Raw genomic sequence first — 13,253 nt, forward strand, 5'->3', positions numbered from 1 at the left:
CCTAGCAGCATCTGCAGAAAGAGAGAGTTAATACCAAGTCTTCAGGACTTCATACGAGATTCAAAGCATTAACTGCATTTATCACAGATGCTGCCAGACCTGCTGAGTTTCTCTAGCATTCTCTGGTGTTTATATCAAATTTCCAGCATCTGCAGTATTTTAGCGTTTTTCTCTGCTATGAAGTAGTCATGCAGTACATTTAAGCTTCTCAAGTAAAACTTGTTTGAAACTAGTTTTGTTAATGCCTTATTTGTACAATATTGCTTCACTCCCCTTCAGTTATACATCAAACACAAGCAGACACTACAAACCCACATCATTGGGTTGGTCACATTTTGTAACTGGCACAGAGTCTCATGGCTGATTGATATCATAGCATGCAAAAGCAAGGTCGGTGCCAAATTACCTTCAATGAACCCACGCGAGGAAAGTAAAAACTTTAACAGATGATATCCCCCTCGATGTTATCCAGTGACTCATACTGGAAGATGTACATGAACCTGTCAATTTTCAATGACTGCTCACTTTCATGAATAAATGCACTGGTAAAAAACTGACAAGATGCTATTACAACTGAAATCTTTTGTCAGTTTTGGTTCAGTGATAGCATTCACACAGTTGCTGTTTTGTTTATTTGAATGGCCAGTAGACCAACACCTAGTAAGCCCTCACATGTGGCTGTAGAAGGATTTCATGGCACTTTACAAAATAAAGTTCTTTATGGTGTCCCAGTAATTAATTCTCTCAAAACACTTGTTTTGACAGTGTTATCTATTAACATCCCTCAGTTTCTTGTGGGACTGAAACCAAAAATTGCTACAATTATGTTATATTGTGTCCTTCAAAATATGACATTGCAACAAATGACATTTTACCTTTTCAACGATATAGAACAACCTCTGACCTTGTGTATCCCACTGTGCCCACAAAATATCTTCAGCCACAATGTCTTTGTGAAGTCGATCTGGATTCTGAATAGTCTAAAACAAATTTAACACAAGTGCATTTAGCTAGAAAACAAGATACAATTATAACCAAAATTTAATTGATGTTCAATTATCAATTAACTACGTCAAAATGATTCCTATGTTTGAGTTTTAGTCCCTTGGGAATTTTTTTTTGTTCACAAATTATCACTAGTTGGGGCAAGAGAGGCAGTTAACAGGATTACAACAATCTCACATTTGTTAACCAATAACTTCCATTTTTAAAAGCTGACATCCAGGATTAGTAGCACCATTTAATCCAATGGGACCGCAATAGTCTTGGAAAGTTCAATGTTCTACAAATCATGAACTAAATTCTTCAATCAGGTTATAGCCAATTTGTGTTGAAGAAATGTGCATTATAGCGGAACCAACTATATGGAGATTGCTTTTCTTGCCCCTTTACATACTTAGACCTTCAGCTGCTGTCTCTAAGCTTTTGAAATCTTCTGGTGACCCTGAATAACCTATTGAAAAACTTGCAACAAGTCCCGTTCCTGCTACCGTGCAAAACTAAGTTGCCACTGAGCAACTATTGAACTGAGCGTGCACTGAATGTTACATTTCACAGAAAAGACTACTGTCCCTGGTACAACTGGATACATAGGAAATGGATCTCATCATGCGTAATAAACTTAAAGCATGCAAAGTTACATTTTACTAAAACTACTTGTTAGTGATCAGCTTGCCTTGACAAAAGTCTTCAGAACAATTTCTAAATCCAAATTATCTCTAGGAATTCAATTCATTTCATGGGACATTTCTACCCTTTCCATACAATTCTCGTGTTCGGAATTGTAAAATACAGTGAAATTGTTGCAGATTCAACTCTAAATCAGTGTTTTCAAAGAAAATAATTACCAGAATTGACAACCAAATCTGACTAGCTTTGTTCATCTTTCTTTCTTTAAAGCATATTGCAATGTCTAATGTACAATAACCTTCCACCTTATACCACAGATTTCACAGCTTACCACTCTGTAACCTTCTTCAATAGTCACTCGTATGAGAATATGCTCAATGCCTGAACAAGAAAGAAAAGTGATAGGATGTTCAGATTTTGTTGGGTATACATAATTCTGGTTAAAAAGACAACATTCTGGTGCTTGGATGCAGTCATGAAACTGTTATGTCATAACAAAATATTATACCTGCCAGATAAATGAATGAAGTCACTGTAGTTACAGATGCTACATAAGAGACTCACCATCTCTCTTAACTATAAGGGAGAGGATAAGTACATTTTGTAAAATTACAAAGGTACAATGTTACATGATGTATAAATGTCACTTTTTTTAAAAAAAATGGTCAAGCAGTACTTGCTTGCATTTTCCCTTCCAAAACAAAATCAGTTTGAATGAACCACTTACATCCATCCTCAGAAATTACCAGCAGGTGGTTTTCAGGATATAGCTTTGCATCTGAAGTGGGATAGACAAACTGCAAAAGTAAACTTGGTTAAAAAATAGACAAATATTCTGAAACATCTGGAATTAATTTTGTAAAAGGTAAGCATATTTAGTTATACAAAATATTTGCAGTAACAGAGACAAACATCCAAATGTGCAGCTTTCCAAATGACATACTAAACAGTATTTAAACAGAAATAGAAAGCCCCTTAATTCTTCACTTTAGCCTAAGCAAGTCCTACTGGATTATTTAGTGTAATTTTACAAAATATTTTGAGAAGCCAAAATTTAAAAACAGTACTCTAGATATTGCAATTTGCATCAGAACCCCCATTTCCAATTCTACTTAGATTAAAAGTTATCCATTTACATTTTCACAACTTCCTCAATAAAGGTTCCTAGACAGAGATATTCTGTTACAAACTGGTCCAGTAATGCTTCAACCTACCAGAGTAAATAATAAATGCCTCTTTTACAGCACAGAGTGCTGTATTCTCTGTTACAGATTTCACAGACACTTTGACAGCTGTTCTGAAAAGATGAATAAGTAAATTAGGTGAAAGAGTTACAACTTCAGGTGGATGATGTCATCAATCACTGTCCAAGTGGTTACAGCTGGCATAATGTGCTTTGTGGTTTTCTATTTTTGTCAGCCCATGTAACATATCACAAAGATATGGGTTTATATTGTGCTGGATATCTGGAAGTTTATTAACATCTAATTATGTGCCCTAATGTAACATCACTCTCACACACACACACACAGTCTATCCTTACTTAGATGGTAACTTCTATGATTGGCTGACTAGCTAGCTGGCTGCTTGCAAACTGACAAACTATCAACTCTTGGAATCTACAGTAAGAAAGATATTAGGGTGTTAAGTATTGTTCTGCCATCCACTATCTCAAAAGGCATTGGAGATCTGTGAAGTAATCTAACATCCCCTTTCTTTCATTTAAAGGGCAGAAAACCTGTTCTGATAAATATACGCAGAGATGCACACTGTCACATTCCCTTTATTTGTTGAGGAATGATTGAACAGATGTACAATGCAACTTACACAATTCCAGTCCTTACAGTCTTTATACAATTATCACAACTCAGCCACAAAGCTTCACTCTGCAGTGTGCTGTCTGTCATTGTGGATGATGAGCATCATCCATTAACAATACCTGGCCATTGTCATGCAGAATACTTTCAGTTTCAGATAAATCATCTGATAATAGATGGTCAGTTGTAAAAGTCAAAATGTATCATTGATTTATCCTTGAATTTGACCAATATTTGTGACAATGTTATATGATCTGGGCTCTAAACAACATGATCACATCTTCCCATGGACCCAAATATTTGTTCAAAGATCTCAAACTCTGATGCCTTGTTCAACTTGGGAAAACTGCTTACATGCTCTTTGATGAATGCTGTTAAAACAGTTTCTCTCTTCTTTCTGGCAATGCATTGTGTACAGGTAGGGAGGTGGTAAGATTGTGCAACTGGAGAACTGTCGGGATCTGCCTTTAACACAAGAGTGCTGCTGGTGAAGGAAAACCATTGCCTTGAGGAGGAGCATGGAGATTTAATTTGTTAATCTATAAATGAGAAACAAGTTGCTAAGATCTCTGATCATGGACTTCACACAACAGTGTGTTCTGCAAGACCATTATGGACGATAATGCAGACAGGAGATCATGTGATACCCATCCCACTTCCCAGATATCTGGAAGGGTATACCAATGTACTATAGGCCATTTTTGGACACACTTAGTTGAGGACTATCAATATACAAAGTATGGCAGTCAATGAATCAACAACTGTTGCACTTGTGGTATCTTTGATTGGTCTCATAATAAAAGGTGGGAAATAGCCAGACACCAGCATGTAGTTATCACCTTGGACATGGAACATATCAGTTATGAATTTGCACCATTGCTCAAAAGGAATCTCATGTGGAATAAAAGATTCTCTCTTTTGTTGTGGTTGATGGAACTTAATGTTTTGCACAATAACTTTCAGTTGATCAATGGCCTTATTGATGCCTCATATGCTAATCTTGCATTTTGTTTCCCTGTGCTCATGTTACCCTGTATGTATATTATTAAGGATATCTCAACGCAGGCTCTGTGGAATAATCACTTGGCGTTTGAGAGTTACATCCTCCCAGAGCACTAGTTTGACTTGGAGTGACCTTAAAGAAAGTTTTCACTCAGGAATCTGGTGAATGCATTTGGATCATCCATTGATTATCTTTTTGAGCTGTTGAACATATATCAGGTACAGTGGGACAACAGTTAAGAATGGCGACTTCAGTTTTAACAGTTACCCAGCAGTTAGAGTAGGTTCTTAATCCTCCAACCCTTATTGGACAATCAAGTTCCAATTTACATAAGCTTTAAATCAGATGCCTCAGACTGTAAAAGGACCTTTCCACATGATTTCAGATGCTGGGAAATTGCCCATTGCAAAGTAATTAAAAACTTTCCAGGCAATTCTCACAGAGCCAGCTCTGTCAAGCATTCCAGAGTCCCATGGAACTCCGATTATACTGCCACTCTGGTCATGGGAATACCTGGGACATACATTTACTTCCTAAGGAAAAGTATAATTACATCTGAGAGCTTAAAGTGCTAGACAAACCACAATCTGTTTCATTATAAGTGTAAAAGAAATTATACAATTGCTGTGGGTCCTTGTCTATGTATAACCCAGGGGACCAGAGTTTGAAAGTCTATCCTATTAGCTCAATAAACATAGGGTCAAAAAGGGACCAAAACTTTTAAAACTACCAAAGCACTTTTTTGGACATAATTAAAGGTAACAGTTTTGCACTCATGTAACAAAGCCATGAAAGTCGATAACCACCATGCATATATTAAAAACATCAAGAGACAAGAGATAATGCATGAAAACAGAGTTAAAATCAAAAGATCAGCTACAATTTCATTGAATTGCCAACTCCTGCTCTTATGTTCCTGACCTGGAAAAACAAAGGCAAAACAATGACACACATTGGAACAGACTGAGCTCTAAGATTTTTCAATGCTTCACTGGAGGCTTTGGTCAAAGGGAGAATACCAGTGGCCAAGATGCCACCAGAAAATCTCTGAATTGGGAGCAGATATCATCGAGCATCCTAATGACCTGGACGTACTGTCATAAGACTTTCAGTGACCTCACATAAGTGATCAAGATCGAGGTAAAGCCATATTCCATCAATTACATTACTAGCTTCAAACACTGCTCAATGCACCACAAAAACCAACAGTATCCTCAAAAAACATTACTACCCAACAATCAGAACTTTACCTGTCACCCATTTAGCACTGCTACCCTCACTCCTCTCAGCTTGCACATATTGCCAGCTAGCGAATCATGTCAGCTACATCACAGAGTGCACCACAGTCAATGATTTCTGCTTCTACTTGTCACGGGATCCATTATTTCTTCATGAAAAGACTCGATTCTTCTGTGGAATTTTACCTGATTATATTATATTGTATAAGATTAAGCTTAACAGCAATGATGCTATTAACTCGTTAAGTGTCATGGGATTCGTCTACTTCTTCATGAAAAGACTCGATTCTTCTGTGGAATTTTACCTGATTATATTAGATTGTAGCAACAATGATACTATTAACTCTTTATTGTATTTTAGCCTAGCAACAATTGAGTATAACTATGACTACGTGGCAGCTGCTCTTTACCAGCTACTTATCAGCTACTTATTGTTTTCTCAGCTAATTAAGTGTTTAACGCGACCTTTAAACAATGCTGACCGAGGCACAGTTTGAGATTCCAGTTCTTTAAACAAATGATGTAATTGCTTAACTTAGACTGTAAGGGATAAAAAGCAGAGCTAAACAGACAGAACTCACTCTTGTCTTGAAACACAGACAATGAGTCACCCATCCATCTCGGCTTAACTGCAGATCCTCTGAACCACCAGGCTTGCAGAAAAGACACATTTGTGCAAAATACAGACCGATCGGATGAAACATACGGATGGCTAAGAGCTTGCTGAAATACGCCTGCCTAAAAGATTCTCGGTTGAGGCACTGCATTCTAGCCTGAAGAAGATACAATCTGAACAGACTAGCTGAAACACGCTAGTCTAAGAAGATCCCATTTGGGACACTCAGGTATTAAGCTCTGCTTTTATCCTAGGTATCTTTTAAGAACATTCAAAAAGGCTGTAACGATTGTGATTAACTGAAAACATCTGATTGTGAGTATTCAACTTATTATATTGATAAATTTCTATTATATTTTACACCACACACTTCGTATTCGCCGAACCTTTATTTGATAAGATATGTTTACCTTTGTGTTGGTATGTTAAGTCTAGAACTTAGCTGAGAAGGCATTAGGATTGACTTAAAGTGAATCCCTCTCACTCCTAGGTGAAAGGATAAACTGAAGGGACCTAGAGACCTGCGATAAACCCAGCCGAGTTTGTAGCTATCAGGACCATACAGTCAATAGGGACCACTGGTAAACTTGACAGGTAACGGCCTCAGGTATATGCCCGAGGTACTGTAGTTTAATCCGGTAGTAACCCATACCTATTGAGGATATCCACCTGAATAACATAACATACTCAGTTAATACATTATCCACTGAAGAATGAAGTCACTGAGATCATACGGTTTTGTTCCCAGCTGCTCAGAGATTGCTCGTCTCAGTCAGGCCTACATTTTGGGACACAATAGATGGCCTCAGGTGACCCTGAACTAGTGAGAGGATAGGTTAAAAACAAAAGAGAAATTGAACGAATAAGGAATAGATTAAATTTATTCAGGGAAAAAGTCAACCCACTTGGAAAAAGCATCAAAGACTGTTGGTACTAAGGGAAATATAGTACAATCTGACTCAGTGCTTTCATGGGTAAAAAGAAAGTATATTGGAAAAATGAAGTAGTTTTCACATTCTGCATTTTAAAAAAAAAAGCAGACCAAAGAGGGACTTGTGTTTTTCCCTCTCTATGCCCAAAAGATCCATTTGTAGCACTTGAACCCACTGACCTTCAAATTTGTCAACAACATAAAGACCCTGCTACAGGCAGCACCAAGAAAAGAGGGCAGAAAAATCACTAAAGCAATTATTCTAACCCTATTCATACGAACTCAGTGGAAAAGTACAACCTCAGCTAATCTGCCAGTTTCTGGAATAATTCTTGGTGCTGTCAACGGGAGCACTCATTAAAGTATATCACTGTCTGCTAACCTGATTATTGTAGCAATGACCCATACAAACAGCCTTGCATATAAAGTGCAGAGCATTTCGTGCCAAAATTCACTCAACTCTGGGAGGCATGGGCCGACAACTTTGGAAAACTGTCTACAAATGGAGCATACAAGATGTCCCTTCACCAGAGCAATTCCAGAGGCCACAGGGACACAATCTTCCCAGAAAATATGCCAGCTTCCTCAGATAGAAAAAAAAACACGAGTTTCAATGCATGTGCAGAGTGCTCCCCTGCACACACATCTCATACACAACCACTGAGTTATTTGACATTTAAAAAAAAGGACCCACATGACCACGTTATTTTCCCTCCACCAGCCATTCAACATTTATGACAAATGAGCAGCCCAATGTCACTCATGGATAACCAGGTCTGATAACTGCAAGCTTTGTGTGCCTCAAGACAAAGATAAATCAAGCATGATATAGTTCCCTACTATGTAAAATATTGTTTCAGACATATTTGGATTTTTTTTAAAGGAAGTGGTTGAATACACTGGCTTTATTAACAAAATCAATCATGCCTCCTTTATTTAAATAAGGAGGAAAACAAGTTTAAATAAGGTGCAATTCTGCTACAAACATCAGCAGCTTTTGTCCTTATTATCCTATTATTCCTTTAAGGCAGGAACATCTTTTGAGAGTCATCAGTCTTAGTTCAATTTAACATAGTTGGCAACAAGCACGTTACTATAAAAGGTGACAGTCAGGCAGTGGGCCGTGGAGGGGGTCGTTAGGGCGGACTGCCTGCCCCTCTTCTGTGGTTACGTTAGAGCCCGGGTGTCCTTGGAGAAGGAGCACACGGTGTCCACCAACACCCTGGAGTTGTTCAGGGAGAGGTGGGCACCGCAGGGAGTGGAGTGCATCATTCCCCCCTCCAACTCTATTTTGATTTAGTCCCTGCCCTTCCCTTCACTGTTTTGATCACACAACATTGCTCTTTGATGTGAAGGGCACTGCTTGTCACAGGCCACTCGGGTATTTCCTTTCTTCCTCGTGGTGGAAATTAAATAAAGATTTGTGCACTTTGTGTCTCTCACTGCGACTCACCGGCACACACACCATGGGGTGCTGGGGAAAAAACAAGCACTACCGCAGTTAGGCGGTAGTGTGGGGGTTAATAAAAAATTGAAAAAGAAAAAACAATAATTAAAAAAGAGGTGATGGTTTGCACCATGGTGGCTGTGTGTTAGCATCACCTGTGCAGCTCAGGCTTCCCTCTCTGGTCACAGCCCCTGCCACATTGTTTGCAGGAGAAAACAGTGAGCTGGGAAGGTTTATGTTTTGCTGGTCTCTGCTTTCTCTGCTCCCTCTTCTTACTCGGCGGAGTATTTTTTGTTTCTACTAGCTTCTTCTGATAACCTTCCAAATTGTCAGCCTCTATAGGTCAGAATCATCAGTGCCACTAAAAATATCATCGAATCCTCAATTAGAACAGGTGCTGGATTGGCAAGTGGGGTGAATGGATATTTTAAGCACAGGGTCCTCAGCAATTTCCTTCTGCAACACAGGACCAGGTTTTACTTCTGGGCATACAGGAGGGTGAGAGGACGTCAATAAGGGTCTGAATGCTTCTGTTTCTGGATCCTTCATTTCCCTCCCTAACCCCACCAGGAGGAGAAACTCTTGAACACCCCAGTGTCCATTTGGAGGGTTAGCAATTAACTAATCATGGAGTGCTAGACTTTAGATGGATGCCCACATGGGATACAACAGTTTATTCAACATCGGAGACAACACATAGCACCCACTCTCCATGCCATTAAGTTGAGTTCATTATTCATAACCGCTGTCCCTCATGTTGCTCTGTACTAAGAGTAAAGTGTCCCCTCCAGAGCACTGAGCAAAATTGATGAAAATTCCAGAGCTGCTCAACCACCAGGTTCTCCCCTTGACTGGAGGCCAAAAGGAATACAAAGCACCACATTTAATACAGGCTTGGCTAGAGGTGCTGTCAGAATGACGACATGTTTGAACGTCAGTATACCTCTGGGCTCCATCCAAAATCTTTTCATTATTCTTTAACAGGATGAAGGTGTCGCTGGCTAGGCAGCATTTATTGCCCATCCCTAATTGCCCAGAGGGCAGTGGAGAGTCAACCACATTGCTGTGGTCTGGAGTCACATGGAGGCCCGACCAGGTAAGGATAGCAACTCCCTTTCCTAAAGGGCATTAGTGAACCAGATGGGTTTTTCTGACAATTGGCAATGGATTTATAGTAGTCATTAGATTCTTAATTACAGATATTTATTGAATTCAAATTTCACCTTTTGCCATGGTGGGATTCAAACATTAGCTGGGTCTCTGGATTAACAGTTCAGTGATAATACCACTGAGACATCGTCTCCCCAAGATTTATTCCCTCAGCCTTATCTCAAGATGTCTGTATTGCAGTGAAAATATTTGTTCAGAGCTGAGAATGTACTTAATAAGCGCCAGTGTGTCCACTTGGGAATTTGCATGACATACCTGGAGGCAAAACCTGTTAACATTCTGTTAAATCTGTGTTCTGGGGTCTCAGTGTTACCATGAGGAGTCACAGCTGAGAACTTGTCAATGGAGAGGTACTGACTAAACAGCCAGAGATTAACATATTTGCCTCTTTATTGCATTGCTGTCAGACAGCAATGTAGGCTGATGTTGAGAAGCAAACTTGCACATAAAAGCAGAAAGCATGCCAACTCTTCACCTGCATACCAGACTTGTTGAACACACCATGTAGAACGCTTGACCCTTGTACATCTGACTTACACCAGAAAACAAATTACTGCCATTCCTTCAAGTCAAAATCTTGGAACTTCCTCCTTAACCTCACCAAGAGTGTACCAATAGCAGAATACCAGCTGTTCCAAAACATCTTTGAGGGCGATTCAGGATGGACAACAGACCCTGATCTGCAAGTAGCACTCTTATCGAATGAAAAACATTCCGGGCCCCTACATTGGAATTACACTACTTTTTATACAGAAAGAGTTTTGGGCTGAGTTGTCTCTACTCATCTTTATATCTACCTCAACCTGCCAAAATTCCTTGCAAGCAGACCTCACCAGAAGACCCTGATTATATATATTGGTAACGCAAGGTACAATCACATTTTAAATCCTAATGGCTCCATCTCAATAGGCAACATGGAGAAGAGGGGTAAAGGTGACTATAGTGGTATTTTGCATGTAGAAGCCATACCAGAGTTCAAAGAACATTCTTCTTTACTCAACCATATTCAGATAGAAATAGAAGAATGCTAAAACAAGTACAGTTTGCCAAAAGCAATGTGGACCCCTGGTGACAAGCTATCATAACTCAAAACTAAACAACAAAATCATGCCTTCAATAAAACAGATAATAAACTAATCACGTTTAACTCAGTAGCACAGAATAAGCTACTTTGTCTTATATCTTTTAGACAAATGATTGACTATTGTTTTTGCAATGTTAATTTTGGAATCCCTATGCTGTTTAATTTGCCTGGCTTTCGTGATCCAGATAGCAATCTGTTCTTTGAATGGAAGTGATATCATCTTGGCTTGTCAGAACCTGTTGGGAGGAACAATACATCTTCTGTGATTAATGCCAGCATTGCACTGAAAAAGTTGGCACGTATGATAAAAATATAAATCATAACTGTAACTATAATGAGATCCAGATGCTAAGACAGGACATATTCACCGAGAAATACCAAACTTGGAGACGCCTATAAAAGGTTAATTGGGCATTGGCACCAGTACCATGGTAGATATTTTCTAATCAACCTGTTCAAGAATGTTATCATACATCTTTGTAGCAAAAGAGACTCCAACTTGGGATACCTGGCTCAAGCAGGGACATCACTACTGCACCACAAAAGCCCGTTATTGGGGTAGAAGGAATCTGTTCTGGAGTGACAGGCTTCACTTGAACAATCCTTGGACCATTGTCCTGGCGAACTAATTAACCAGGCCTGTAGAGACAGTGCTTTAAACTAATTTGGAGGGATGTAAGGTTTGGGAGAGGGGAAATGTACACTTGAAAAGTAGGAGGATATGGCAGCATTCACAGCAGCTTTTGAAAAAAAGCATTATAACAGAGACAGACAACCAAACTACAATCGCCCTTTCTGTCTCTGTACTGTTAACACAGTAAAATTAAGCTACTGAAAACCCATTTGGCATAGTCAAATTAGCAGAGGAAACCATGAGGAGGAATTGATAGAATGTATTTGGGACAGTTTCCTGGAACAATATATTTAAGCTCAACAGGCATCAGGTTTGTTTTTCTCATTTTATACTGTACACACATTTCTCCTCCTCAAAACTGACTCCAGTTATATGTGCACCACTCCTATTATTCTTTTCCTCTACTAAAACAGAGACTATAAACCCATAAAAATGAAGTGAAAAGCACAGCAGCATGAAAATTACCAATTAAAGAGAGAGAAAAAAAAACAGGTTCCAATGTTGACCAAAGCAGCTGGCAGACAAACTAACCACAAAGTGGATTCTGAACTTGGCATAAGCCAAGCTAATCCTTTAATAAACTTTCAATAATCTTTCCTTCCAATAACAAGTAGTGAAACTTCATCTAAGTCAACATTATATATTCAACCGTCATTTAAGCAAGATCTGGTCAGGTTCAAAACCATTATCATTTTCTTGTGACTGCATGACAGTTTCTAACAAATGGGCAGAACAGTTCTATCTTTGATGCCATGTTTTCCATCGAGGTAAAGATCCAATAAAACTGATAAGGGCCAAAAATGATACACATTGAGAAACTGAAACATATTTACCACATTCAGCTGGCCCTGTGCACAGTTGCTTAAAGTAAACTAACAACTTTATTTATTTTCCTCTGCATGGTAACCAAATGAAGGACTGTGGTCTGAAATGCATATTTAAAACATGTGAACTGAAGACTCTGAAAAAGTCAAAATGTACTCAGAATGTTAACTCAGTTTCTCTCTTCACAGATGCTGCCAAGACCTGCTAATTTTTTCCAGCTGTGTATTTGTCATATTTATGAAACATATTTTGATTATATTCCCACAATTAACCATTCCAGGAAGATCATCCACAGAATGCAAGATATGCTTGTTGAGCCCGCTGAGTGGACTGCAAGCAACCCCTTACCCATACAACAAAAGCAATATTTAAAATGACACTGCTTACTATAGGGAACAGGGACGACAGCCTGCAGTCTCTCTCTGGAAACTAAAAGAACTCAGAACACCTCTTCAAAGTCAGATTAGGATGACATAATTACTTACATTTATGAACTAAAGACATACTTAAAAGAAATCCTAATCTCTTTTCAGCAATTTCACATGAAACGGATTTTCTACAAACAAACCAAGTCCAACAAGTTGCACCAACAAATCATGTCACTTTTGTAACTAAACCTTTCTAGTAAAAGAGATTAAACATGTACATGGCTTGCAGACATTTGCCTCAGTTCCCATTTTAAATTTTGTGATTTCGTGTATGTTACTTTTACTGGAGACCTGACAATTCTTTTTGTTTTAAGTAAAAGCAGTCTATAGAAAGGGATATGCAATGATATGTTAGTTTACTCTCCAACTGGCCTCAACATTAAATGTGATCTATTTTCCAAGCCATAGAAAATTTTGGCCCTGGACCAATT

At 38.7% G+C, this 13,253-nt stretch overlaps 1 protein-coding gene across 2 annotated transcripts in view; it reads right to left on the bottom strand.

The window, feature by feature from the left end:
• gsap (gamma-secretase activating protein) overlaps nucleotides 1-13,253 on the bottom strand; it is an 83,610-nt gene that overhangs the window by 54,893 nt on the left and 15,464 nt on the right. For both annotated transcript variants that reach the window (XM_060842823.1, XM_060842824.1), the window contains exons 7-9: nucleotides 2,357-2,426; nucleotides 1,961-2,010; nucleotides 876-980 (exon numbers count right to left, since the gene is read on the bottom strand). In XM_060842823.1, coding sequence (XP_060698806.1) covers nucleotides 876-980; nucleotides 1,961-2,010; nucleotides 2,357-2,426 — 225 coding nt within the window. The remainder of the gene's footprint in view (nucleotides 1-875; nucleotides 981-1,960; nucleotides 2,011-2,356; nucleotides 2,427-13,253) is intronic.

Source organism: Hemiscyllium ocellatum, chromosome 23 (assembly GCF_020745735.1).
Source record: "Hemiscyllium ocellatum isolate sHemOce1 chromosome 23, sHemOce1.pat.X.cur, whole genome shotgun sequence".
In the NCBI taxonomy this organism is placed as follows: domain Eukaryota; kingdom Metazoa; phylum Chordata; class Chondrichthyes; order Orectolobiformes; family Hemiscylliidae; genus Hemiscyllium; species Hemiscyllium ocellatum.